Raw genomic sequence first — 27,910 nt, 5'->3', positions numbered from 1 at the left:
AAGCCAACTTTGACATATTGTTCCTCTCTCTGCAGACACACCCATACTCTTAGCGTCTTTGTGCCTCGAGCTCGCCCGCGATCATGGCGGCTCCGTCCCCGCAGGCATCCGTGAGCGACCAGATTCGCCAGCTCAATGATGCAAGGAAGCTCGTCTTAGGCGACGTCAAGTATTACCCGACCGTTGTCAAGAGCATCCTTCCCATCGTCGGGCCTACGGCGCGTGTCGAACTTCGAAGATGGGGCGCCGACTTCCTGGCCGAGGCCTTCTCGACGCCGGCGCTGCCCGGGAGCGAAAAGGAGACGATGCAGCTCTTCGTGCTGGACACACTGCAAACCATGGTCGAGACCCCGAACGAGGACCCTCACGTCCTGCGCAGCGCTATTCAGACGGCCGCCAGCATCTATCCCTTTGCGGTGCGGTGGATGTACGTGTGCATGCCCTGCTTCCGATCGAGAGCTCTGGCCGCGTAGGCCGGGAGGCTGACTAGATTGATAGCATTAACAACTCGTACGACACCCTCACATGGGAACGAATGGTCGCGATAAAGACGCGCATTCTTCAGATATGGGATGAAGCCGGGTCAACGGTGCGGATATGCTGCATCAAGTTTGCGCAACGAGTCGTCCTCGCGCAATCGGCGGCTAACCCCAACGAACCAAGAGTAGGCCGAGCTTTGGACGTTTTCCTTTTGGGGGGCTTACTGACATCTTGCACAGCGTGGTGACTCCCTGGACATCTCACTAGACAAGATTCCACCAAACCATCAGACGTTGGATGCTAGGACTCTCGACGCCGAAGGAGCTGGATTGTTGGACAGGATGCTGAGCGTGCTGCAGGAGAACAGCAGGTAAGGACTGCGATGGAGGGCCTGTTTGATCACAGCTAACCACAGCACTCTGGTGACAGTGATGTTCTTCTCGTTGATGCTACTTTGAACTGCCTGTCCATCTTGATCCGCAGTCGGCCGGGTACGGCCAACAGGATCCTGAATGCCGTACTCAACTTCAACCCCATGAAGCTTGTGAACTCGCCCATGACCCCTAGAACCCGCGTGATAGTCAAGTCCATGGAGAAGACTACTCGTATGCTCTTGATTCATTTGTCCAAACGGTACAACCCAGAGCTTCTCCATGAATCCCACCTCACCTGCTAACCTCGTAACGCAGCGACCCTCACAACCCAATGGGGCCTCGGATTCAGCAGCATGTGGAGAGAATGATGCGCATGAGACACGAAATCTTCGACGAGTCCGGACGCAAGCGCGCCTTTGAAGCCCAGCAGCACGCGGGGATGGATGCCAAGCGCCAGCGGGTTGCGCCTCAGATGGCAACGACGCCGCAGATCCAAGTCACACCTTTACCTCCAGGTCCTCACAGCTTAGGCGATGTCTTTACTCTCACTGGGAGCGAAGGACTGAAGGCCTTCGACGTGGGCACACTCCCGACAGCCATGGCTGCAAGAATCAGCATCAACACCCTCATCCGAACAGACGCGCAACTTCTCGCGAAAGCCATCGAGGTAGGTCTCTGAATGACATTGGCAAGAGTTTACTCTGACGTTTTGCAGGGCATTCGGGGACGGCTCAACACGTTGGCCGCACAGCCCCCACCACAAATCAACCCCGAGACTGCTCCTCTAGGCGTCGACGAGGATGACGATTACGAGCCCGATTTCGCTGCCGCTGAGGACAATGAGCAGATTCTCAACAAGCTTGATGGCGATTCCTTGAACAGACCAGACGATACCGATCTTGGTCTGAGAACATTTAAGTTGCCGCCCCCCCCTGCACTTACGCCAGAACTGGCGCTAAGCGCGGGTCAAGGCTCCGTAATGTCGTTGTTCCAGTTTGTGAAAACTCTGGAAGAGCCTGGCAAGAAGTCCAAGTCCGGTGTCAACCGGTTAGCGGCTAGTACTAACGATCGGGAATCCTGGATTGCCGTCATCACACGTCTGGCTAGCCGCTCGTCGGCCGGCTTGGAAGAGTTTAGCCCTAAGGATGAGGCCAGCGGTTCTGTGTCAGGGCCGTCTCTCGGCAACAGCATAAGAGACTCACTGTATACCTACGTACTCGAGGACTTTAGACGGCGTATTGATGTCGCTATTACCTGGTTACACGAAGAGTGGTACAACGATCAGCTGCAGAAGAAGCAAGAGGGAAACCGCCCCCTTCACTACGAAAAATGGGCGCTCAAGCTGATCGACGGCTTCTCGCAATACCTCAATGCCCAGGATAAGGTCCTCACCCGGTTCTTAGGCGAGGTCCCTGAGCTTAGTCCTGCCATCCTCTCGCGCGTCAAGCTCATGTGTCGCGATCCCCTGGTGGTGCCGCTGGCTCTGACGAGTCTGCTGTATCTGGTCATGATGAGACCGCCGGCCAAGGAGCTTGCTTTGGACACGGTTCAGGACATCTGGACAGAATGTAGGTTTCTCGTCGCCTGAGTGTTTTATGACCTCATGCTAACTGATCGTTGTAGACGAGGACGCGCGACCTCTGGCGGCCAAGTACTTGGTCAAATTCCGACCGGCATGGTTGGAATCGGCCAAAGCAGCAGCGGAGGGCGTAGGTAACCCCGCGGCGAACAACGCGACGGCAATCTCAACGTGATTGAGGCCGTTGCGCAGGTCGCCGGTATGCGGCCACTGGACAACGTAACACGGACGAGCACAACGCATTCTCGCAGTGTCGCATATTTGGTTACCGAGAAAAGTATCATTAACACATGGGATGGGAGGACCACGCCACAGCATCTCCCTTTGGAGGCGACGGGGTCCGCAGAGTTTTGATGGTCACGGAGTCCGACTAGCATACCCTAACAAACTGGAGTTGGAATGATGAGACAACCACAAGCATCGACAGACAGCATCCAGGCAGAACACGGAAGAAGGCGAACTGGGAGGAAAGAACAAAGTGGATCGCAGAAGCCTCGGGATGGCATAGGCCTCCCCGTTCAGACCGTGGGAAGTGTAAAGGATGGACCGGCATGTATACATACAACTTAGGGGTGCGACGGCCTGGTTGGGAAACAGGCCTGGCAAACAAAAGTCAGTAAAATGAAGTTTAGGGAAAGCGGCGGCGTTTCAAATGTACGCAAACCCTTTTTTTTTTGGGTCTCCTCCTATGCCATCGTTGATGTCTTGTTCTCTTTCCTTTTTTTTTTCTTTTTTTTCCGTCAACCATTGTTGCAACGCGGCAACGGTTGGGTATGCTCAGATCCAATACATAAACGGGGTTTTGGTGGAGAGGTGGTCTGGCGTTTTGTGTCGGTGTCTTCGGTGGTGGCCTCGATGCTCCGGCTTCTTGCCTGGGTGAGTGCTGTTTTGTTCTTTGATTTTCTTCTTCTCCTTAGCTGGAGTCTTGGCGCGGTATGTCACGGGCCTTGCCGGAGCGGGATGTGCACCGTGTCCCGGGGCTCGTTTTGGTCTGGGCGCCGAGGATACTGGACGTTGACGGATATCCAACTGGGGGACATACAAAGCGTTGGCAGGTTTATGCGGCGGGCGGGAAGGGACCCGGTGATGGACCATAGGGGACGTGTTCCGGGCTGGTTGGGGATGGAATTGTACAAATCTAGGCCAGGGCAAAGCTGCCCTGAGCTCTACGAACTCTTGAAGGTGCTCGAGGACATCCTGGTTCGGGTCTCCAGGTGGCGTAGATTGATGCAGACCGAAAGCCTAGAGATGTTCTCAACTCCCCAACACACACCCCCTCCCCCACCCCCCAACTCTCCCCTTTTCTGACAGATGAGCGGCGATGCAATGGGGTGGCCTTTGACATGGGGTTCCGAGAATAGACGGTTTTTTTTAGGTGTTTTCTTTTCGCCTTGCTTTTTTTCTTTAATTTCTTTTTCTTTTTTTCTTCTTTTTTTTCCCTTTCCTTTCCGTTCTTTTTCTTTCCTTCTTTCCTTCCTTTTTTCCTCATGTTCCCTTTTCATTTCAGTTTGTTGTAGCACGCCTGGGGGGTTTTCAGAATGGAAGAGGGGCATAGATGTATATGCGGGTCTGTTGCTGTAAAACCCCTTTGTGGCAACCCTCACGTCACTGTGTGGATGGTTGGGACAATCCTTTGAGCTACCAGGACGAGATTTATTCTAAGGCACAGGCTCCTTCGCCAGATACTAATCAGTGCAAAACTCTCGGTTATACCTTACGGTATATTGTGGTTGTTCAGCTGGGTTGTCATTGACGTGATGGCCCCGCTTGCCGGGTTATACGTGTACATAGTGGTGAGATAAAGGGGGCCCAGGATCGTGACGTGAAAGGGGGACAGACCTTGAGATTGGATCTGCGCCAGGGGGTCGCGGGTAGTGAGAAGGGTTTGGCACTTGGGACGAATTAGATGGGACGGGAGGAGAGGCTGAGTTGATGATGATTTGTATAACTTTCTATTCTGCGATTTGCTTTGATTATGCAACAACACATTAATAGTTTGGGGCGCTATACTTATCTCGAAGAAAGAGGGGCGGGGCGGGTATATGCACTTCAAACAGAGAGGAAATTCGACATTATGCGCATTCGTTTCGCGAAAATGTCAGCTTACCTACTTCCGCGTCCCTTTCCCCGTTCATTGCCTTGCTACCTACGCCTCGCCCAACGCGTCTGTCTTATGCAGGGTGGTGTTATGGCACAGCACCGGGAGGGAGATGGGGGATGCAGCAGCGATCTTCGTTGCTGGGGAACAGCGTGGAGTGGTCAGCCAAGGTTGCTGCTCTGTCTGCAGCAACCCCCGTCCCACCGTGCCGCTATTTGCCCACTGTAGCATTCACAAAGGGATGGTGTGCGTGTGTCCCGATGCGGCCTTGATGCGGCACTGCGTTTTGTTTGCTTTGCAGAAGGGTCTCAATGGTGTTGGTATTGGTGTTGATGTTGATGTTGATGCTGCCTTGCCCCTGTACCTGTGGGGCTGGGCTGTGCGCAGACCAGACATGGGAAAGCAACCGAATTCCGGCTGAACCAGACATCTAACTGAGAACAGTCCGTCCCATGCAATCAGTCAGTCCACAGCAAATGAGAGAGAGGGAAAAACCTGGGGTGGGTGAGCCGCAGGCGAAAGGAAAAAAAACGACCACTTTGACCGGCCCCAGACAAACACTAGAGCGCGTTCTGATCTACTACTACGTTATGCTTGTCTCGGCCGCCTTTCCTGGTTTATGTAGCTAGGCCTTCCCCTTCGTCGCTCAACCCTCCTTTATTCTCCCACCTCGCGTTAGATGGAGAATAAGAAGACTGACGTAGTTCGGCACGACCCTGTACTTTCGCATTGACCGGACCCAGTGGTTTCTCTCTCTCCACTTACTTCCCCTTTGCGTACCTTACCTACGAATACCCAGAGGGAGAAGGACTGCAGAGGGATTCCGGATTCCCGACCCTTTTTGTTGCATTGCGTGCCGGAATCTCCGACCTTACGCTACACCTGGACCGGGACATCCGCACATTCCAACCCCCTCTTCCTCACGCTTTCCCCAAAAATCCACCCAAGCCGCATCCCGCCTCAGGCTCAGACGAGCCAGCCGCATCTGATTACGCCGGGGAAGATACAAGCATCCCCCGATTCCGAAGACGAACGCGCCCCCTCCAGTTCTCCTTTGCCGCTCCCACCACCGCCGCCGCCGCCACCACCATCACTGAAACACCAATCGAACTCTGCCTTAGCCGTGCCACGACCACCTACCGACGTGCCGACTAGCCTATCTGGACGAGAGGCCAAACACATTTTATACTGCCGAGCATCCTGCCGAGCATCCTGCAGAGGAGATGACTCAGAGACATGCCTAATCGACTGCAAAAACTCAACAAGCAGGACAAAACACGACTCCCCGCAAAAGCCTCCTCCCAAGCGACGGCGCCCTCGTCAAGTGGTACCTCGAGCAGCCGTACCCTCTCACCACCCGCCATAATCGCCCTTCGCACCGGCCGCAAGAGCACCGTAAACACTCGCCTCGACGGAAAGCAGTCGACGACGAGCAGCCCTTCCTCGTCTCTCGGAGGCACCCCTAAGATGGTCCAGACCATCCGAACAGTATCCAGCTTCGAAGCCGCGAGCGACACAAGCTCCGACACCCACTCTCATAATTCCGCCTTCTCAAGCTCCGTAAACAGTAACGTCAGCGCCGCCAGCATGTCATCGAATCACCAAACTAGGACGCCCGGCGTCAAGTTAAAACACGACTGGAACAGCGGTGACTCCACCGCCATGAAGGTACGAGAAGAAACGCCGCCCATTGCAGACGACGACGAGAACGTCGTCGGCGTGACGCCCGACACCCAGGGTTCGGGATGGGACTCGACCATCGGCAAGGCGGGGCTAGGCAAGACGGGACGGGTCATCAACAAGCTCGTCAGCGACAACGAGTCCCTCAAGCGCGACATCCAGATTGAGCGGTTACGCGCCGAGGAGGCCAAGCAGGCGGCCAAGCTTGTCGAGGACAAGATGGAGCGCCTCATCAGCGACTACGAGAGCCGCCTTCTCGAGGCGAGCGTCACCAAGACCCTCCTCAGCCGCAAGGAGCGTCAGGTCGAGACTCTCAACGCCAACGTCGAGCTCGAGAAGAAACGCACGGCCGACGCCCAGGAGAGAGAGCGCTCGTGGCGCGATGAGATGGAGAAGATGCGTGCTACCACCACTAAGCAAGTTGAAGACGCAAATGCCTACGCCGCTCTCATGGAGGGCCGCTACAACGCCATCAGTTCTCACTGGAAGGACCAGGGCGACGAGGTGAAGCGCGCGCACCTGAAGTTGCGGGACGAGATTGCCGGGCTCGTCGAGGAGCGCCGCCGCGACGACGAAAAGATCGCCACGCTGCGGGACCTGTGCGACCAGCAGGACGGCAACATCAAAGAGCTTCGGCGGCAGAAAGACGAGATCGAGAAGAATTTCGAGGCTTATAAGGCGCACCAGGAATTCCTGCTCAAGGACATTAAAGCGGGTGCGGCCGCGAGGGACACCGAGCAAGAAAGGCTGCTCGAAGAGACAAGGTCGACTTTGGCGAGGCTGAAATGGGCGTTAAACGTCAAGGAAAACGTCAAGGACCTATTACAATGATTGCCTCGGTCGCTTCGCACCCGGATATTGTTCCCAGTGCCTGGGATATATACGCCCGCCTCCCGGCTCCGCCGCGATCCAATGCAACCGCCGAACCATGCCCGGCCGATGCCACGCTCGCCAAACCGCAACTATACCCATAACCTAACTCAACACCTACGACGCCGAAAACGCACACCACTCTTGCTCTATATCGGCAATCTACACCGCGCCAGCATAGCATAGCAAAGAAAGCGAAGACAGTCGCGTATACCCAACGAAACCATTGCCACGGCACGTCCATTCATAGACAATGAAGCTCTAGGGGCCACGTCCGATTTTTTCTTTTTTCTTTTCCATTCGTTGCCTCCCATCTCTTCACGTTATTCGGCCAATGGCACCCAAAGGGCAAGCTTTATGCGCTGAAAACAGAACCACGAATAGACCAGACATGGACTCTAGGGAGTTTCTGTATACAGGGGCCGCTGGGCTTTGTTCTTTTCTTACAACTCCTGTTTTTCTTCCCACAATACGGAAAGGTCAGCTTGGGGCCGGAGGGGCACTCGAAGGCATCGGAGTAGGCCAAACTGGGCCGAAAATGGTTTGATCTCAAATACAAAGGACTATCAGAGACGGGAGTTCAGGCGTACAAATTGGATCGAGTTTTTGGTTGCGGGACAGAGAGAGGCTTTTCTTCCCGAGTCGATGTCGACTGTCTATAAAGCTAGACGCCTCAGGAGCGTGTGCCCATGAGTAAATATCTTGGGGCTAAAGACAATATAAAGTTTTCCACGTTTTGATTAACATTGTCCCGGGCGCTCTCGCCCTCGTATAATCGCCGGAAGCCCTTGGGTCGGCCGCTCTGCCTATATCGGCGCACTGACATGAACACGTCGGCTGCGCGCGAGCAGTGAAACAGTATACGGAACACGTCAGGGCTCCGCGCTCCTGTTGCTTTCTTGCTTTTTGACTGGCGGCAGAGAATCATGCATCATTTACGGGCCCGGTGGATAACCTGGGCAAGGATCGAGAAACGACGGCGGCGCACGAGGACCACCCGGCGATGCGGATGGCGGAACCCGGTTCGGCGCGGAAGACAGCCGTAAGCGCGGGAGGCTAGACGGCCCGCCGCCTTCTTGGGTTCAAGCGGTGCCCGCCCTCGGAAGCACGGGGCTGACGGCGGCAGCACGAGTTAGTCTGGGCGTTGGCGACGCCATTCTGGCCTGCTGATATACATGTTGGCTCTCAATGTACATGTTAGAGCTTTGGGGATCTTTTACGCTCTGATATCGGGCTATGGATCATATTGGGAAGGACTGACTCTGGTCCGTTTTGTAATCATGCTCGAGTCTTCTAGTCGGAGCTCTTTCTCGAGTTCTCACACCAGAAGGGGCTAGGTGACCAGGAGGAGGCCTCGTTGCCTGACCATCGGTTCAATATGCTCTTTACAATAAGAACATATTCGAATACAGAACAGTGAAGCACAACTAACTACACAGTCGACGTATGGCTTTTATTTTCCTAGGAGTCTATGGGCTGGCTTCCTTATACTTTTTGCACTGATTGAATGAATACCAGTAACTAACTCTTCCCACTTTTGCTGCCACTGTTCTGTTGGCCGCCACCGCCGCCACCGTTGCCCCCTCCGTAGCCACGGAAACCACCGCTGCCGCTGCCGTGTGTTTTTTCCCCGCCATGGCCCCCGTGGCTCAAGGTCCCTTTTCCACGGCCGGGGTCCTGCCATGGAGGGTTTGTGGGGTCGTGGTAGTATATGGGGGTTCTCTTGTCCGACATGTTCTCGCTTTTGCTCGGCGAATGAGACGGGATAGGCTAAGATCTTTCTTCGGTGCGCTCCGGTTGCTTCGTTATTTTAATGAAGGAGAAGACGAATCTCTCTATACCTTCTTTGCCTTTATACCAAGCACCATTTCTTCTATGGACAGGTGAATATGCTGCCTTTTTCCTCCACTGTTGTGGTTCACACCTTACCGCTAATGATGATTCACATCGAACTGCTTCATCTTTTGGATGACGAGCGATGCGATAGCATTCTTTGAGGTCTCAACAGCACCGTCCTGCAGGAAGCATGTTGACGCCAGGAACGGAGGGGTGCGTGGAGTGGTCGCAGCCGACCGGGCTATCAGTGAATGAGATGGCTTTCAAATCATGTGGTAGCATGGCATCGTTTCATATCACGGGAAACTAATCCAGCGGGGATTGTCACTGTGGCAAAGCCTGAGGCAGCAGGGCTTGAACATGAGGGATGCAAACAGGTCTTGCCAACTGATATTAGAGGCTTGGAGATATGGTTTGTGCTTCGGGCACGAAAGGAAAGTAACGGATGCCCGAGTCATCATTGTCGTTCGACAAGCGACTAATGCTTCCAGGGAAAAGAGGGATGCGATTTGACTTCTAACCCATGTGCTATGTATGTGCCATGCAACGATCAATCATTCTAGAAGACAATTACGAAAGATTTTTATGTTCAATATTCGAATGTCGGATTCCTAACTGCACACGCCGCCAGGATAGAAGAGGCTATTCACAATAGATTCCTCACTCAGCCAAGTAATCGACGCTGGTATATCGACTGTGCGGTGTCGATCATCTGACAAGGGTTGTATGCCGTCGAAAGTCGTGCGCTTTATTTCCTCTTGATTCCTTCAGAATGATCATTTCTGATCGTCAAAGTACATACGCTAAATATGAATCCCAGACAAGCTGTAAACGTCCCATGCATGCTGGACGCGATATAGATCCTACGGCCCAACATCCTCCTCTCCCGGCGTTCGTTGAAACATTTTATACCAGGTATTGGACATACACAGGTCCCTTATCCCTTTGCTTCTCAAAGACTGGCCGGTTTATTGCCACCTGCTTGTCTCAGAGGCAGTACTCGATAGGTTGACTGAGTCGAAGCCAGCTTTAGCGCCAGCCTGATGGCTCAACTGATCCCTAGCCACTGGACAGAAAACCGATCCGGGTGCTTCATCCTAAACCCTGTCTCTAATTCTGTGAAAGGGGGGGGGGGGAAAGAAAGAAAGAAAGAAAAATCTAAAAAAAATTGTAGGCCAGTGATTCGTTATCATTACGCTTTATCAGTATCCGTCTCATACTTCAAGCATGAAATGCTTCGTTTCTTCAACGCCAAGATGCCTGTCATCCCAAACCGTTAGCAACCCGTCTACGAAGAGCGACGAGCAGCCGCCGAGAACAGACACGGTAAGAAAACCTACATGGTGAGGAACAACCTCGCAAAGTCATCCACATCCGCTGGCCGCGCCATCTTGGCGACCTGCTGCAAGAAGAAGCTATTGACCAGGAACATCGGCTTCTCGCGCCACGCCGAGTAGAAGGCAGGCGACGACTCGGCTTCCCAGAGGTGCCTCGAGAAGGTCCATCGGTGCGGCAACAGCCAGCGCGTGGTGTCCGGGCCTGTCCTAGATGTCAGTAAACCACAGGTCACCGTCGTCGAACATGGAGAGGATGAAACCAAGACAGAAAAAACGGCGACGTACCTTGATCATTAGAAGCCTTGAGCATCTCAAAAAGGCTTATGAACATGTGTCCCATGAAAACCATCCTCCTCACACACTCGTTAAACAACCATACCTCCCAGGACCGTGGCGCCCTCCCTCTCACCGCTCCCTCATCCAGAAAGTGGACCTCGTCAAAGTTGTCCCTCATCACTTCAAGCTCCTTCACCCACGCCTCTAGGACGGCCATGTCCTGCTCCGCCTGCGCCCTCAAATATATGTCGCCATCGAAGCACCTAATCGTCTGCAGCAGCCACAGTGCCTGCGTCCTGGCGAGTTTCTCGTGCCCCGTCAGGTGCGACGCCGTGCCCAAAGACCCCTTGAGGACCTCGTTCGTGCCCTCACACAGGGCGCGAATAGCCCAGTCCTTGTTGGCCTCGGTGCGCCCCACGTATGCCGAGATCGCGGTGTAGGCGGCCAAGAGGGGACGTGGGGTCTCGCGTGTGCCGCGGTAGAGATGACGATGGAGGAAAGGAGTCTGCTTTGTCTGGGCGAAGGTGACGTGCATATTCTTAACAGCGCCGACGAGGTGGCCAACCCGCGAAGAGGGTTCGTGAATCTCCCATGGTCTAAACGCGCCGCCCTCTGGCTGCAGTCCATGAGTTTTCATTCTTTTCTGTCAGGTTGGTGTGACGGAGGAGATCGAGGAGAATGTGGGAAGAGAAGAAGGAGTAGAAGTAGAAGGAAGAGGCAGAGTGCAAACGGAAGGATAAGAGAAACGTCAGAGTTCGGGATACGCGGGTAAGTCGAATTCGATATGCGCGACAAGGCAATGTAGAAGAAGTAAAGCCATCACTTACACACATGCCCGGCATCTCTTCCTCCCAAATGGAGGCATTCGTTCGGTTCAGCTCGGGCGTAATGGTCTTTTGCACGACAGGCGTCAACGGCGTCTCCCAGAGCTGTATCTCGCCGCCCGTCACCGGGTCCGCGTTTATGAAGTCCATGACGGAGTTGAAGTCGAAGGATGCGTTCGTGGCGTCTATGCCGAGGTTCAGCGACGGCGTCGACGACAACGGCGTGCTGTTGTTGCCGCTATCTCTCATGTCCTCTGTCACCACCAAAGTCCGGAGTCCGCCGTCGATGTATGACGACGATCCAGGCTGTTGCTGCTGTTGTTGTTCGTGTTGATGCTGAGGATGGTGAGCGTCGAGTGTGTTGAAGTTGAAAGACGGCATACAGTCATCGTCGTCTCCAAGGTCCATGGCCTCGAGGGGTTCGTTTTGGCCAGTGGCAGCAAAGCTCGCAGGTAAAGAGGAGGGAGAGGACGAGGAGGTTGCAAGGCCGGGGTTGCTGTTGGCGGTGGGCATGCACGCCTCGGCTCCAGTACCACTCCCAGCGGCGGGGGCGGCGGAGGAGGCAGGCGGCATGTTCTGGTACACGCACGAGAAGTTCTTCTCTGCGCAGCGGGTGCACCGTGGGGTCCGCTTGTCGCAGCGCCTCTTGCTCCGTACGCAGGCGTTGCAGCTCTTCTGCCGCGACTTGTCCGCGGCGTCCACTACGTCACTCACCATATCCAGGCCCTCGGCAGCTGGCATTTCTGGTCTGCCCTGCCGTTGCTGGGAGGAGACTGTACTGGGCACTAGGCTTTGTTCCCCCCTGTTAAGCAGTAGCATCAGAGAAGGGGCAAAGGACAGAAAGGTCGGTACGCGCAGTTGGGTCCGATTAACAATGCGTGAGAAGAGTGTGTAAGGTTGAGAAAAGGGCCACAAGAATCTTGTGATCCCCACGTCGAAAGTCGATGGTCTCAGAGCGAGAGTGATAGAAAGGCCCGATCTGAGCTTACGTAGGCTATGTCCGTAAGCCGTAAGCACGCTTGGTCAGTCAGCCGTTGGGCGGAGGTTGATTCCCAGTGTCAGATTGCTGGGATTTGGGGCGGGGCGGAGAGGGCCGGAGGGAATGTCGTTGTGGAGGTTCAAACTCCGCTCCGCGCGTAAGCCCAAAAGTCCGCACGATGCGCGGCCCCGCCCGGCGGCCACCGCTACCCGTGGGAGAGATTCCCCGTAGCAATGAATGAACAACTCCGCAACGACGATGACCGAAACTCCGCAACACTGGCATCTGCCCAACCCACTTCGCGATACCCTTCCCTCGAGCATGCAATGCCACGTGTGAACATAAGCGGATGCCACCACTGCTCTGGCGGCACTTTGTCGCCACGTTCCCGCAGTTCGTCTCGGCCCCGCCTCACCCACCTGCTCGCTTATCTGTTTGCGGAAAAGGGATGAACTCATGGTGTCGTCCAAGTAATCATTTGGCCATGCTGTGCTATCAGAATCCGGCGATGTAGAAGAGCCCGAGGCCCTCTTAGTGATTCGCCGCCAACGGCAGACGGCTCCCAGAAACCACCCACCAAACCACAGCGTCCCGTATCGTTCGTCGCTTTCTCGCGTTGCTACCGAGCTCTTACACCCACCCACAATTTACTTTCCGTTACCGTCGATGACATCCCCATAATTTGCTAGTTTCTGCTTGCGGCAGGCCATCGCCCTACGACGCGTCCCTGCACGCTTTCACATGCCCATCCTCCCATTCATGATCGACGCACCAGTTAGTCCAACAGCCGCGCCCGGGCGAGCCATCCCCGGCCCGATGCCACTGAATCTTTCTCGCGATCCGACATGGGGCTGATTGCGGCCTTGCGCTTGAACCTCAGCAGCTGACTTTTAGCCCAACCCTCCCCCTTTTTCTCCCACCTGCCACGAAGCCTCTCGCCGGTAACGTCGCGATCGCCCACGCCACCGAGACCATATGATGGTCCCCATACCTCATCCGACCCAAAGCTGCCGTTTAGCAGGGACCTTGCCATGGGGTTGCCACAGGCTATCCGCTGAACCGAACAGCTGGATTCCGTCTCGCCTACTCTCCGTTATCTCCACAGGATCTAGGCCACTCGGGCCCCCGGACCTGGCTACGTGTCGCACACCTTACCAACCCGATACGCCCGAATATGACAGCCGCGGACGGGTATGCCTCCTTACATCGACGTCCATTGTTAGCAACACTTTGCTTCGTATCGGATTTGGTCAAGCCCGGACTCGCCAGCGCTCGTTTCGGGTCGTAGCCATACCTCGTTCAAGCCTTTGCCGAAGGAGTGGTGGAGTGCAGGCCAGACAGCCTCGCTCGTAGCCGCGAAACCTTTCAGGGTGTAGAAGAAATAGCAAGGCCGGGCCATGTCAGCCGCTACCGGTCGTTGTTGCTATCCCTTCTGCACTTTGCCATGCCGCTCGCTATACGGACCGGCCACGAAGAGATCCCCGGACGAAGGAAGCTGGAGGGCCCGGCCCCCGTATGCAGCATACCCGGGCGTAACACACGATCTAGGTCCACTGACAAAGGTGTATCAATCTACTGGTCTCAAAAGAAGGTCGGGTTCGAAAGGTCGGGAAGGGGAGATGCGGGGATCACCTTGGGTTGCCATGGTACACCACCTTTCAAAAGCCGAACAGGCGTCCATTCATCTCATCATGGGGTGGGGGTCTAGCAAACGTGGCACGAGCATAGCAGTGCTTCCTGGTGCAACAGTAAACAAGACACCCGAGGATTGCGCATCGTTACGCAACATGATCGAAAAGAGGGAATGAGAGGCAACGGGGAGCCCGACATTCGTCCGCAGTTTCTCTCCCCCTGGGCCGTGCAAGCCAGCTCAAGCCACGGGGATGGATGCGCCCACCCAAACGTTCCCGATGGTAGTGCCCATCACGATCATGCCCGGGGCGCCTTCTTGTAGCCTCTAACGTAACTATATCGCGATGGACAATGCCGGCGAACCCCCATGGGCCTCGAATACGGTCCTCCGAATCAGCAATGGCAAGATCCAGCTAGTCCGACGAAGATCACTGGACTGCCCTCGCAGGTTCAGGCCAAGGGCCAACGGCGAGCAGCAAAATGGTCGAGAATGAGCCTTGGATAGGGGCCGTATCCTGTTCTTTGTGGCTGCCGCCACATCGGCGCACAGGCCGATGCCCGGATCGCGATGAGATCGTCACATTTTGGTGTCACTGACAGCAATCTCCTCCGCCAGCCTCCTGGCCGCCCACGGTGGCGCTCTACTGTCCAGAAAAGCAAGTGGGGGGCTTGTCACGATCTCGTGTACTGGGAGTGCCTTTTGAAACCACGCTACTGAGCAGAGGCATCTCTTGGGAAGAGAGGCGGCGGGCGGGCTCTTGGAGGGGAGGGGGGGTGAGGGTTTGATTTCTTCGTACTCATGTCGTCCGAAGAATGGCCTCCTGGCCGCACACGATGCCTCAAAGACAGCCCATGTCTCGGAAGCATCGTCTCTTTGCCTGGTTACCAATGGCTCGGAGACAAAGGCTATCTGCATTTTGTACTCCCCTTCGTCGCTGGTGGGAGGAGTGGGTGCAACGCAAGCCAGACTTTTTGGCTGCGGGCCGCCGAAGGGCACGACGCCACGAGGCAATAGACGAAAGCTGCAAACAGGTTTTCGTCGCACAGGTTGAGTGTCTCAGACATCCCACCCCCACCTCCAATATCTTAGTTGTGGCGGCGGCCTAGTGCGTATTGAGATGGACAAACACGTTGTATCCTATGCCCAAAAACTGCCCTCCACAGCCTTCCCTCAAGCTTCGTCAGCATTGACGGTCCACACCGTCGCGTTCCAGCCTCCGCGCGCGCGCGCGCTATGGGTCGAGCCAAATGACTTCGGCATCGTTGACAGGTCGGAAAATAACAAGATTAGGTCCTCGGTCTCGTCGCAGGGGTGTCAAAGCAGAAAGGAAGAATACCGGGCCCGCCTTGAACCAATGCAGAACAAGTAACCCCCACCGATTGGCACATTTTGTAGTACCCGCCCCTATCACGGAAGAGTAGGCCCGTTGGCAAGTCTCTCTCTCTCTCTCTCTCTATCGGAGGGAGAGCCATGGGCCGAGTGGACGCTGCAAATCGAAGACATTCGGAAGGTAAAGCACACTGACGACAAAAGCGCCTGTGCCTTGAGGCATTGTGGGCAGATTCCGAGTGACTCTGCGCGGGGATACAGTGCTTGGCTCGCCGCCTCTTTCTTCCCTAAACATGCCAGACTCGGTCAATGTGAGGGCCACCTGCAGCCGCTACTCGCAGTAGGTGAAATGCTCACAGACTGGTCCTTTCGCCGACTCAGCAAAGGTACTCCTCCCCCCCCCCCCCCCCCCCCTTTGGTATATGAGTCGGAGGCGGTGATGTATTTGTTTCGTTGTTCCTGACGCCCCTCTTCCGCCGCCACAGAGTGTTGGCACTGCCGGACGCGGCCTGCCTCTCCGGACCCATATCTGCAGGACGCCGGGGTCATCGGCTGTTCTGTGCGGACCGCAAGGGGCTGCATTGTACATTATATTATGTACGCTTCCTGGTGTAGATCATTGGTCAAGACAACCACCATCAAAAGCCCGTTGGTCTGGGACAACACCCAGTGACACTGGCTGCTGTGTCCATATCCTGTCGTGCAGCATTGATCGGGTCGGGACAGGGACAAGATGCATCACACATACACACACACACACACCCACCCCTGAACGGACTCGTTGGACCCACGCGCCTGGCTCGCGTGGAAGCAGCGTGAAGCATCACGCTATGGATTGGCCATCGTTGCTGTTTTGGACGGCGCGTGAGACATCGTCCGAAAGCCGCGAGAGCTAAAAGCCGTTGACGGCGTGCTTGGCTCCTTTCTCCCGGGCACACCCAGTCTCTGGATGTTCAACCGCAAGACTGGTTTTCCTGCCAGGATCCGGTTTTCCAACGGTTGCCAGTCAGCAAACAATGGTCCGTGGCTGATGGGGGCTCCCCGAGCGAGACTGTAAGAGGAAACTCTGAGCATGCTGGCAACCATGCAGATGCCGTCTGAGGATTGCTTGGGCATAGCGCGTTGTGCTACGTATGAGGCGAAAAGGCATAAAGGTTAGACGTCGAGCTCAAAATCAAGTACTGGTACCTGGATAATCCATCCGAACTTTGGTGATACGCCCGTGCCCGGGCTGGGGTGGCCGCTTACGAACCCAGCAGTTGGCGAAGGGGCTCATTTGGAGCCACGGTGCCTGAAAGCAAGCACATTCGGGTCGCTGAACTGTTTGAAGGGAGCCGAATCAGATGCTGCCGAGGGAGTGGCGGGGACTCTGGTCGACGGGAAAATGTGCTGCTCAGAGAACAAACACGTGAGCACGCGTTTGATGGCCTAACACGCGCAATAGGTCATAGTAAGTACAGCGTACTGAGAGCATTACGAGTGAGTTTCGGCCGCAGACGGGACGCGGTGCTGATGAATTCTCAATAGCGCGTGCCTGGGAACAGTAGTCTTGATGCCCGCAAGAAGCACACTGATTGGGGACTGACAGGCGACAGAGGTCTTCCTTGACCAGAAGAGTAAACCGGAAAAGTTTGGGAGCGTTGTTAGAGTGTTGACTAGGCAGGAAGCGACTACTCCTGAAAAGCAAGGCGATGTCGATGAAACTGAAAAGGTAGAGGCTTCTTGCGCCAGGTTTGATAGATCTCTGGCATACAACGAAACTGGAAGCTGCCTGCATGTGCTGCTCGGCATCCGTAAGGCAGTCATCCCGAACGGTGGACGCGGCCGACGCAAACGATCCCACATGGACAAAAACGGACTCGGCCGACCAAGCGATCCTGTCTTGCGAGGTCCATGGGTCAGGGGGCGGCTCTGTATCGGTGAAATGCAGCGTAAGCTGGGTACATGGACGAAACGAGCAGGGCGTTTGCCTGTCCGTCCGAAATCTCTCACGGGGCGACCTTGATCTGAGGCGGGCTACCACGACTCGCCGCGACCCGCGTCAAGGGCCCGACATCGGGGAGGGCACGAACAAAGAAGGCCACATGTCCGAACTCGATGAATCATGCGGAGACGGTGAACAAACAACCGCATTTCCATTGGTGGGGAAGCTCAATCGCGATGAACTGGGGGAAGATGAGAGGTAAGCCGAACTTCGAGCGAGATGGCCTCAGAACCAGTATTCACCTTGCAGAAGCGTACACAGTTTACATACAAACAAACAAATAAATAAAGGCAGTGGTCTCCGGCGATCTGGACGGCGCCTAATATTGTGCTCTCAGTGCCTAAAGCCATGCCCAGCCGCGGTAAAATTATCGCTGCCATTTGCGGAACTTGATGGCACAGTAGGCTTGTTTCATGCGATCTACCTTGGCCTTTCTTCTTCTTCGTTCCCTTTCTTCTTGTTCTTCTTCTTTTTTCCCGGCCCTCTTTTTGCAAAGAAGGGATAATTTCCTTTTCTCCCCCCATTGGGACGGGGCTTTTCAACCAAATAACACTAATATGGTCCATGCCTGCAGAAGAGCAGGTATCTATCTAGGTATCTGGTTGTGAAGAGGCGATCGAATGTACGTGTATAACAGCAGGTGTCTCGGGCAGCCGTCCTTTTCGGAGGAAGCGTCCGCCTCCCCTACAGGCCGTGAAGGGTAAAGCCGGCGCCGGGGCCAGAGAGTAAGGAAAACATGTTGTTGCTATTGCCCGACAAGGGAATGCTGGCGTGGTGTGTTGCATGCATGTCCCATGCCGTTAGTAAACGTTCTCTGGTGGGTTGTACCCCGGGAGCCGGAAGCCGCCCAGCAGCGAAGATCCTCAGCAGTGCCTACACACTGGCAGGTGGGAGAAACGTGGCACACAAATGCGAGGAACCGATGGGCCGTCACGCAGGCGGACGTGCGAAGCAAGGTGCCTTTTCCCACCAACCCAAAGGCCAACCCCCCGCACCTCGAGAAACGCATCCGTCGAATCGAATCGACCGTCGAGGTCCAGCCAGAGTGGTACCGGTACTCGCGCATTTCTGTGTATGTTGAAGGTGTGCGGATAGACCTGCCCACGCAGCATGCTTCAGATGCGCCGATGACTGCATTGGCTCATGGTATGAACGGGCAGTCCTGTTCTAGTTTTCCCTTCCTTTCTTCTGCGTCCATCGCTCAGCGAAAGAGAGAGAGTGTGAGAGGGGGGTGACTGAGCATGTCGACATACTTGCAGTATCTGTAGTGTAACTAAGTACTGAATAGCCGACGATGGCGCTGCCTGATTCCCCTCGTTGCAACTCCACGTGGGACGACTACCATAGACCCACTATTTTGCGTTTAATGATGATGTGCAAGGTGCCGTAGGTATCCTGGAATTGGTTGGTGGCAGGAGTATTATTGTACCTATACGGTACGTCAGTGCTGACATCCAGTGCTGCCCTTCACTGGTGAGGACAGTTGTGGCCGCCAAACCGATAAAGAAAACTCGTCGAGACTGACAGCTAGGGTTCACAATGTTTGAGCAAGCAGATTTTGTTGATCATGTCTGGAGTGGTGCGACGACTCCCAAGCTTGTTTGTGGAGACACCTTCTGGGAACTTGACTCGGATGCTATGCCATTCTGTGGCCTCCATTGATACGGAAAAGAAAATGAGGGATCGCGTGCGTGTATGCGCCGTTGGGGACTGAAAAGCCTTTCACTAGAGTAGGTCTAGTGTTGAGGACTGTGTGCCCCTCGCTCCCGTCCTAGCGGCGATGCTTTCAATCGCTGCCCCATGTAATGACTCCGCATGTCATGGCTATATCGCTGCCATCAACCGAAGAAAGACATGGGCATGAGCGTTGAATCATAGGAACAGACGCTTGGACGCAGAGGCTCTCTTGAGTAGTTTCGGCATCCCCCCCCCGGGTACTTGTTTAGCCCCAACTCCCTGCCTGTGTGGCGGGTGCGGTGTCGGTGTCGCCGTAGGGCTTGCGGTGATGCAGCATGTTTGGAAAAAGATTGATAGCCATCGAGTCAAGCAAGACCCGGTCCAGATTAATCTGGACACATGCCCAGGAAAGGGTCTGCGAAAGCCATCGACCGGTGACGGCAACCTGGGAGGTCGCTTTGTAACCCATGTCTCTATGGCGCGGGAGACTTTGCCGAGCAGCCTTGATGATTGCGTTCCTTAGCTGCACTAACGTGTCCTGAGCTGTGCTCGCCACGTGGGGAAGAAGACGGACAGTCGCTGACGTGAAGGTGTGTCAATTCAGGCCGAGTTTCAAATCGTAGATGGGAGTTAGATCGGCGGAACTGTGACAACAGCGAAGATTGCCGCGCACACTATACTAGTGTGGACTACGTATAACCAAGCATCCTTTTGCCGAAAGGATTCTTCAGGGTTCTTGCTGGTAGCAATGTGGAGAGGACCGGCGTCTATAAAAGCTCAGAAAGTCTCTAACTCGGACCCATCCGAATGATGGGCGTCAAGAGGTGACCGTGTACACAGATTCATGCCAAAAGCTTGGCAAGGCCACATACCTGTACATACGCAGTACATTCACTTTGCAGGCACCTTGTTGAGGTAGTTGGGTACGTACCTGACCGGTCCCCTCAGGGCAAACAGGATTCGGTGACGTGACGAGAGTTTCCAGACGGCTATCTAGTCGAGGCATCCAAAGCAAGCAAGCGGTTGGTAAACGGCGATACCGGAATAGGATGTTCATCGGCGAAAAAGCAAGCCCCGAACTAGGTAATTGTTTTATTTTGGTGAATGATATCGGAGGGTTTCTTTTCTTTTTCTTCTCCTTTCTTTTCGTCTTTGTAATAATTGCTCGAGTCAGAACGATAGTGCATACTTATGGGAATAGGTAGAAGACGACGGGCTGAGAAGAGGGAGCCAGTGGTCCGGCTTGCCGACCGGTCTGGATAACGTGGCTCGCGGCAGGTTAGACTTTTGTGTGGTCATGCAAGCATTCTTCGGCAAAGGCGGTGCAGCACCGTACTCTCCGCTGCATTCATTCGGTCTCCGCGGACGAGGTCAAGTCCGAAAGAGTTTTCGATGGCTACCGGGAGCGTGCCTGCGGTAGCAAAAGACGTAAAGAAGCATTGATCGACGTCAAGCCTCCGTTGTGCGGGAGGGTTGCCGCAATGGAGAAATGGCAGATCCCCTGTCCGTGGATGGTGAGGCAGTACCTAGCAAGGCGGGAACCGGAAAGGTAGGACCTGGTGTCGAGGAGGAGAGGATGTGTTTTCATATGTAGGCTTTCGTATTCGTACGCTTGAGGTTACTCAAGAGCAGACGTGACTGGCGCGGTATCTGCGATGATGTAGTATGGCGAGGACAGACGAACCGACAGCCATGAAGGCGCAATTGCTGGGGCTGCGGTAACCAGGTGATTGACGACGGGTGAAAGTTTTTTTTTTTTTATCTTCTTTTTTCTCTCTTTCTTAACACACACTACACCCCTCCCCATTCTCCCAATGGAAAAGGTAGCGCTGAATGTATCTTGCACTTGGCCAGTACTCGGTGCAAGCCTCACGTGGTCGGCAGATCGCGCATTGTAGCACCTGTCAGGTGGGGAAGAATAGGATGGAAATGGGCCAAGCAGGAAGGACGGAAAGATCAACGGTGGACGTGGACCTGGTATTGGTAGTGGACGAATACAGTAGGTAGGTGGATAATGTGCCTCGAGCACAAATAGTCAGATACCTGGTTAGGTAGGTAGGTAGGTACCTCAGTAGGTATCTGGTAGACAGGTACAAATACATCGCATGCTACTGCCTAATCCAAGTATAAACAGGTGCATGCACACAATACCGGTACGTCGCGCGTGGGTATTATGGAGGAAAACCCCACAGGCGCTTTGGCAACCGCCAATCAGACGCGGACGTCGATGAGGCAGTGTGGGAAGTCACGGCCGGCCAAAATGTGTGCAGGCAGGCATGGGAATCTAGATACGTCTCCACGTGCCCGAGAAAGCCAAGTGCCTTGGCCTCGGGATGCTCTATGCTTCCCGAGCTGAGGCCCCCTACATAGCTAGGTACGGAGTAGTGCCATGTACAAAAGTGCAAGCACATGGGAGGTACCTACTAGTAGGTGGTAGGTAGTTTGCAGCACCTGCACTTGCCGCGCGACCTGATTGACAGCGGTGGCCGTCGGACTTGGTCTCCGTGCCCCATGCCCAGTTTTGGTCTTCATCTCGACCAAGATGTAACGCACAACAGAATCTTCTGATTTATCAGTGGTAAGCCGAGATACATGGCAGTTGGCGGTGATCAGGAGAGCGAGCAATTACAGAGTGTCGATTCATACCTGACCTGGACCTGACAAGCCCCGGTATTGTATATCAGCATCTCATCTGGTGCAGATTACCTACAGACTGTGCCGTCGAGGAGAGGGGGAAAAGGAAAAGGGAAAAAGTAAAGAAAAAAGAAAGACCTTCTTCCCTGCCCCACTTCGCACGAGGCTCCCTTGTCGAGACTTAGCAGCTAGCGCCATCACACCTTTTGATAAACACACACGCGCACACCACACCGGGACACTTGCATACACACTCACACATACACCAGATCAGTGTAGACTATAGTGTACGTAGGAACTATCCGTAATAGAGACACACCGCACTGAACCGGACTGGGCCTATCCACCTCTTCCACTTTTCCGTCGTAGCCGCCAGCCACTGAGGCGCGGACCTAATGGGTTCCGGAGCTGCTTGTCAATATTTGTCGTTTGGTTGGCACGTTAGGAGGGGAAACAAACTTGACGGTATTTGCATGGAAACGGGGCGTTTGTCTGAATCAGACGGACGTTCCAGGCCCTGAGTTGGGGTGGACTCAGAGCCGAGCACTCGTGCGAACCTCGCTCACGAGCACAGTTACCAGTCCACCAAACAGAGATGGGCCGTCGGGAGGTGTTCTTGCAAGATGGTCGTCCTAGAACGTGCAAACATAAAACAGCTCGGCTCAAATCCAAACAGTCTGCATCGTGTGCCAGGTACTGTGGGAACTCTGAATCCCAAAGGGGGGGGGCGCCCAACGTGGAGTTTTTCTTAATTGTCTTGCATCTTTGCCTGCCACAACAACAGACACCAAGCAGTAGCATCACCTTATTGGCCATTCCGAGATTGCTTCCCTGGATGTCGTGTACGCAATGTACTGGTGCCGTGCCGTGCTGTGCTATGCTCTGCTGTGCTGTGCTGTGCTGTGCTGTGCTGTGCCGCACTGTACTATGTGCGCATCCCTTCCTCGTCTGTCTGCCTACGCATCGCATCGCCGTCAGTGACACAAACAAGCACAATCAAGCCCAGCGGGTACCTGTAATTAGCTGTCGGCCAAGGAGGCAGACGGCCAGTTTGCTGCACTGTCACGTCCTGTTTGACAGGACCGTAACTACCATGGTTCGCCGAAAGCCAAAAGCAAAGTGGTGCCCGGAAGAACCGAGACATGGTACGCACCCACAGCCTACCTAGGTATCTCATAGTGATTAGTTTCCCAGAGTGGATTGTCAGGATTCCTTCTTGTCGTCCTGCTCATCGTCCGGGTCGAGGAACTCGTAGGTACGCTTCTCTCCGCTGGCGCTGGACGTTTCCAGGTGCGAACGGCTACGGACGGAGTAAGCATCCTATTATGCCTACCTACCTACCTACCTACCTACCTGGTTTACTACATAGTAGACTTTGTACGTAGTGCATGCTATGAACCACAAGAGGCGAATGACGGTGGGCCATGGAGCTGCTTTGTCGATCCGACCTCGTCGCTGGCGCTGGCGCTGGCTGGCACTCTACCGCATGGTCTGCACATGGGACCGATCGGCCCAAATCCAGTCGCCTGGAATGGATTACTTACTACCTGCTACGCTACTGACATGGCGGGATGGGCCCGTCACCCACGAATGGACGTGCACATCCCGCATCACCCATCACCTATCGCCCGCCGCCCGTTGCCCGTCGCAAGTGGTGCCGCTCCCAGCTGTTCCCAGCCCGGTACGCACGAGGCAAGCAGCCAACGCAGCCTGCAAGGCCCCGGCTGGAACGCGCGAGGTGCCATGACCGCTACCAGCTCCGCACGCGGGTGCCACGCCTTGTGTGATGGTGCCCACTCGGCGCATGTGCACAAACTCAAAAGTCCTGTCAAGGTATATACCTGTACGTAGTGTATGCCCCCTGCCATATATGGGATACTGCCCAAGGTGATTAATTACCCACAGTTACGACCGGGATACAAGAGGCACCGTCCTCTTCCGGCTCATCCCCGGAACCGGGGGCTCTTCACTCTACACTGCATAGTGTAGTGTATCGTAACGTACTCGTACGTCTAGACATAAGTACTGTAGGTAGGTACGGATAGTGTACCTAAGTATGGTACGGTAGGCTGTGGGCAGCCCTGTGCTTCCACCCATATCCCTCCCTTCTCTGAGGAAAGCGGGTTTTTCCTAGGCAGGCACCCTGGACTTTATATTTTCCAACTCCATCGGCGTCCGACATCACCATACCCGTCTGTCTTATACCTCCACTCGGCAAGTTACAACGCGTAAAACTCCAAGATGGCCGACTACACAGGACTGTAGCAGCAGAGCAGTCCGCATTCGACCGAGTTTGTGAATCGGGAATAGCGTACAAAGTACTCCGTAGGTAGGTAAATAGGTAGGTAGGTAGATAGGTAGGTAGGTAGGTAGGTAGGTAAGTATACTGGGCCTCCAGGCACATACTATAGGGGACGCACGGTCGACTCCCTTGCTTTGTTTGTTAGTTGTCCTTGCTTGGCACTACCGGTAGGTAATAGTGGAGGTCGTTAACTGGAACACTCTATGCAACCCCCGTGCCATCGATTGGATATCCGTAGCACATCAACACGTTGCACGATGGGAAATGTGCTGGATTTGGCAGCACATGGGCCCCCGCTGCCGCCGCTGGAATTCTCGGCCAGCCCTCGTCCCCTTTGCCCTCTGTACGGTACGGCGCATGTACCTGCCTCCCAAAAAGTCGACATGGTACCTACTGTGGACCTTAGCGCTACGACGTGGCACGGCTTGCAGATACCTGTCCTGGTACGGACGGGCATTGGTGACCCTATTCCGGGGTTGCGGACAAACCCCCCCCCCCATCGTCGACATCTGATCCAGGGACCAGATCGGCACCGTAGTCCGAACCACGAGACTGACGCCTACGTGGCCGCGATGGCGTCGATACATTCTGTTTTAAACACCGGTCCGGCCTCCTTATCTCTTTGCGTCGGCCTGTCTGGCATTCGTGGCCCGCCGAGCCTCTCAAAATTGCTTCTGGCCCCCTCCAGTTCGCAAGCCCCGGGGCCCGGCATCTGGTCTCGGTCGCTGTGAGACGAAACATGAAAACAACGGACCCGTCATCAGAGTCCCACATCATCATCGTCATCACCATCATCATCATCCATTCCTTTTGTTGGTAGCCGCCTCTCGACGTCCCCGAGACCAGTCTTAGGTCCAACGTGCCGGTCTGGCCAGGTCGGGCATGGCATCGAGGTGCCTAACGTGTCTGCTGCTGCCAACCGCCGCCGCCATAATCTCACTACCGTCTCACCATCTCGAGCATTCGTTCTGTCGGAAAATCCTCCGGTGTACGCTTCTACGGCTACTAAACTAGGATTGGAGGACAACGAGATCAAGGTTATCGGCAAAGACCGAACAACAGCGACAAGAAGAAGAAAAACAACACGAGACACCGGGAAAGGGGCGGTATATGGGATGGCACACAGGTTGCTGGAGAAAGATGTTTTGCCTCCGAGCCATCTACCTTGGAGCTGAACAGAGAGGCTTTGTTATCCCGAGAATACTTTACCTACTCTGGAGGGCATACAAAACACAAGAGCACGCAGACACACACCACACACACCACACACACACGCCCACCACACGCGGCTGCTAGCAAAAACCTTCTCTAGGATGCCACACGACGATGGGGGGATGCTCGATGCATGTGAGGGCGACGACCCCACTCTAATCGGGAGACGGTCCACCCCTCGAGCTTCCCAGAAGAGGAATGGCACATCCACGAGGGCGTAGGGAGTACGTATCGATACATGTGCAATGCCAGCCTTTCTGAAAGTCATGGGGCTCACAAACACAGGGATGGCGATCGTGGGCCGAGACATACAGACTATGTACTCGCTACAGCCGAGTCCGGGAAATAAGAAACGTGAACAACGCCCATGCGTGCCCAAAACTCCCCGAATAGAGTTCGGCCTTGCCGCCTACGCGGCCATGTAGCCCCCTAAGCCAGCTGTCTGCAGGGTAGGACAAAGAGATGGATCGGGTGGCACCCCCCCTCCCCGAGCACGCTGTGCAAGGACTGAGTCGAGGCTACTCGGCCGTCAAGTACTGCCTCGCCTGGCTCAAAGCGGACTGTATTGTACAGCGTAACCCCCCCCCCCCACCCCCCCTGTGCACTGGCTGCTCCCTCTTGGAGGCGTGGGCTGGCGCGGTGCATGCACTCACTCGATCGAGCTACTGCTACACTTTATTCAAGGAGCGCCCTCCTGCGATGGCGATACAGTAGGTACGGATACCTTCCCGACCTTACCTTATTTCCAGGTTTGAGGACACCCCAAACGCCCTGGATGGTTTGGAAGATGGGAGGTGGTGGGCGAGTAACAGAAGAAGACCAAGGCGGAGTGGATGGTGGCTGCCGATGACGACGTTCTCTGCCAGAGCCGCCGTCGCATCATACCAGTCCGTTCCTCTTGCACTGTTGCCCATTGCTTCTGCAACTGACTGTTGCCGCCGTATACATACCCACTTACCTAGCTAGCTACTTAGGTAGGTGAGTATCCGCAAGTCTATCTGCGCAGCCTCCCCTGTCTTCGTTTGTCTTTTGTGGATGAATACCGGTAGTCGGTTCTCCTTGCTGTGATGGTGGGACGTAGGAAAAGGAAGAGAGAGTTACATGCCATGCCATGCCATGCCATTTCGTGCTATTTACCGGGTATGTGCGAGCGAGCCTTAGGGGGAGATGGGAGATAGAGAGAGAGAGAGTTTAACTTCACTCCCCCCCCTCCCCCTTGCCACACCTTCTGTATCCATAAACCCTGTCCTGTCTTGCCCTGTCCTGGACTTGTCCTAACCTGTCCTGTCTGTCCCGTGCATCCTCTCTGCCCCGACCCGACCCCCGTACGAACGCCGTCGTCTTGCCGCTACACCCCTCCGCTTTCCTTACCACCACCACTGCAGTGTACCCGTACACTATTACCGTACCCTCCAGAGGTACTTATCTGCTCAGGCCCAAGTCGACCACCTTTCCACCCACCCACCTAGCGCTCCCGCCTGTTCAATTCCATCTTATCCCCTCCCACCCCAGCTCCCCATTATTCAAACTGGACTGCCTTGAGCCCGGCTGTCCTCCACACCCGCCTTTCTCTGCCTTATAGCACCTTCACCTTCGACTTTACTAGACGTCCTCCTTTTCCTTGCCCCTCGACTCCGTCCTATACAACCTTCCCTATCCCATCCTCGTCCCCTTGCTCAGGTTTTCCTTTCGCCATCTCCCCGCTCGTTTACTGTCAACCCCTCTACGATTCGACCAGCCTGCGCGTGCAGACGCCTTCCGGGACGCCGCCGTCGCTTTTGCATGTTCAGCATAATTCAGCTCTGATCTTCCGCGCTAACTACCTCTACCAACTAACCGCCCATTATTGATCTCCTCGTCTCTTCCCAACCGCATTGTTTAGCACAACTACAAGGCCTGCGCGTCGTCTTCGTACCCGGCCGTGATTCTTTGGCACCGGTTTTCAGACGACTTCCGAATCACATCATGGACACGCAGCGACCAAGCTCTCAGAAGCTCCCCGCGGGATTGGCTGGTGTTTTAAACCCGGACGAGAACCGTGACTCGGCTTATTTTTCCAGTACAGATGCCTCGAGCAAGCGTATGTTGACCAAGAGCCAACAAAACGTGCCTTGAGATCAAGCGTGACTGACCCGATACTCGTGCAGACAACTCAACCGCCTCAGGCATGGGCACCAATGTCCTCAGTCCCACCGGCTCCGGCTACCAGTCTTCGCTGGCCGACAAGACACCCTCACCTGTCACCGCAAACATGGTTCCTCAGCCGCTGGTGTCCCCTGCCCAAAGCAACATGAGCGTTGCTTCGATGGTGTCGCCAACTGTCGGCGGCACCGACCCGCGTCGAGTCGAGCGCCCGACGTCATTGGACTCCGGTATGGCCCACGACTTGATGGGTCCCGGGTCTCGCAGAGAGAGCGTCGACAGTAGAATAAACCAGAACTTTCACGACATGCGATTGGGCGGGAACTCCCCGTATGCAAGCCACAATCAATCGACAACCTCGATCCAGAACACCCTTAATCAGCAACGCAACCCCCGTAATGGCCTCGACAACCTTTCTGTCCACCGCATCTCCAACGGATACCAACCGAGCAACGACAGGAACCCCGAGAACCCCAAGATCATTCGGACTGCTCCAGCCATCACCGGTCCCGCGACGAGTAATATTGCGAGAGCAGCGGAGCCCACAAAGGGCCAGGCATGGGCGTTTCCCGAGGAGGACATACAGCGGATCGGCCCCAATGACGCGTACCTCGACTCCAGGCGAAGCAGCATTGCTGAGTCAATAGCCAGCAGCCAGTTTACA

General features: G+C 55.1%; 7 protein-coding genes across 7 annotated transcripts; 6 read left to right on the top strand and 1 right to left on the bottom strand.

The window, feature by feature from the left end:
* Positions 1 to 83: 83 nt before the first annotated feature.
* Positions 84 to 2,608, top strand: LY79DRAFT_674091 (mRNA cleavage and polyadenylation specificity factor complex subunit; the record flags this gene model as incomplete). The annotated part of the gene is made up of 7 exons (XM_060564253.1): positions 84 to 427; positions 499 to 664; positions 720 to 850; positions 910 to 1,113; positions 1,170 to 1,521; positions 1,570 to 2,422; positions 2,478 to 2,608. 7 exons carry the CDS (start codon positions 84 to 86, stop codon positions 2,606 to 2,608), a joined length of 2,181 nt encoding a protein of 726 aa, XP_060408415.1.
* A 491-nt stretch (positions 2,609 to 3,099) lies between these two features.
* Positions 3,100 to 3,927, top strand: LY79DRAFT_570044 (uncharacterized protein). Its single transcript, XM_060559113.1, has one exon. The coding sequence runs from the start codon at positions 3,289 to 3,291 to the stop codon at positions 3,739 to 3,741; it is 453 nt and encodes a 150-aa protein (XP_060408414.1). The 5' UTR covers positions 3,100 to 3,288; the 3' UTR covers positions 3,742 to 3,927.
* Positions 3,928 to 4,331: 404 nt separating this feature from the next.
* Positions 4,332 to 5,035, top strand: LY79DRAFT_45620 (uncharacterized protein). Its single transcript, XM_060553191.1, has one exon. It carries the CDS (start codon positions 4,476 to 4,478, stop codon positions 4,950 to 4,952), a length of 477 nt encoding a protein of 158 aa, XP_060408413.1. The 5' UTR covers positions 4,332 to 4,475; the 3' UTR covers positions 4,953 to 5,035.
* A 963-nt stretch (positions 5,036 to 5,998) lies between these two features.
* LY79DRAFT_527168 (uncharacterized protein) lies at positions 5,999 to 7,042 on the top strand (the record flags this gene model as incomplete). Its single annotated transcript, XM_060555905.1, has 1 exon — positions 5,999 to 7,042. The coding sequence occupies one exon, from the start codon at positions 5,999 to 6,001 to the stop codon at positions 7,040 to 7,042; it is 1,044 nt and encodes a 347-aa protein (XP_060408412.1).
* Positions 7,043 to 10,253: 3,211 nt separating this feature from the next.
* Positions 10,254 to 12,095, bottom strand: LY79DRAFT_527117 (uncharacterized protein; the record flags this gene model as incomplete). The annotated part of the gene is made up of 3 exons (XM_060555901.1): positions 10,254 to 10,456; positions 10,540 to 11,142; positions 11,354 to 12,095. The coding sequence occupies 3 exons, from the start codon at positions 12,093 to 12,095 to the stop codon at positions 10,254 to 10,256; spliced, it is 1,548 nt and encodes a 515-aa protein (XP_060408411.1).
* Positions 12,096 to 16,679: 4,584 nt separating this feature from the next.
* Positions 16,680 to 18,587, top strand: LY79DRAFT_584126 (uncharacterized protein; the record flags this gene model as incomplete). Its single annotated transcript, XM_060560375.1, has 7 exons — positions 16,680 to 16,703; positions 16,740 to 16,745; positions 16,884 to 17,226; positions 17,342 to 17,477; positions 17,570 to 17,640; positions 18,084 to 18,425; positions 18,568 to 18,587. 7 exons carry the CDS (start codon positions 16,680 to 16,682, stop codon positions 18,585 to 18,587), a joined length of 942 nt encoding a protein of 313 aa, XP_060408410.1.
* An 8,482-nt stretch (positions 18,588 to 27,069) lies between these two features.
* LY79DRAFT_497157 (uncharacterized protein) lies at positions 27,070 to 27,910 on the top strand (the record flags this gene model as incomplete). The annotated part of the gene is made up of 2 exons (XM_060553346.1): positions 27,070 to 27,184; positions 27,252 to 27,910. Coding segments are annotated over 2 exons (774 nt in total), but the record flags the coding sequence as incomplete, so codon positions are not given.

The sequence above is a fragment of the Colletotrichum navitas genome (genome assembly GCF_030913465.1).
Source record: "Colletotrichum navitas strain CBS 125086 chromosome Unknown LY79scaffold_107, whole genome shotgun sequence".
Lineage (NCBI taxonomy): Eukaryota > Fungi > Ascomycota > Sordariomycetes > Glomerellales > Glomerellaceae > Colletotrichum > Colletotrichum navitas.
Note: the sequence above shows the minus strand (reverse complement) of the source record. Positions and strands in the feature narration are given on the sequence as shown.

Coding starts and splice junctions, on each gene's coding strand:
- LY79DRAFT_570044 (XM_060559113.1), top strand. CDS start 3,289: ATGCTCCGGCTTCTTGCCTGGGTGAGTGCTGTTTTGTTCTTTGATTTT.
- LY79DRAFT_45620 (XM_060553191.1), top strand. CDS start 4,476: ATGCACTTCAAACAGAGAGGAAATTCGACATTATGCGCATTCGTTTCG.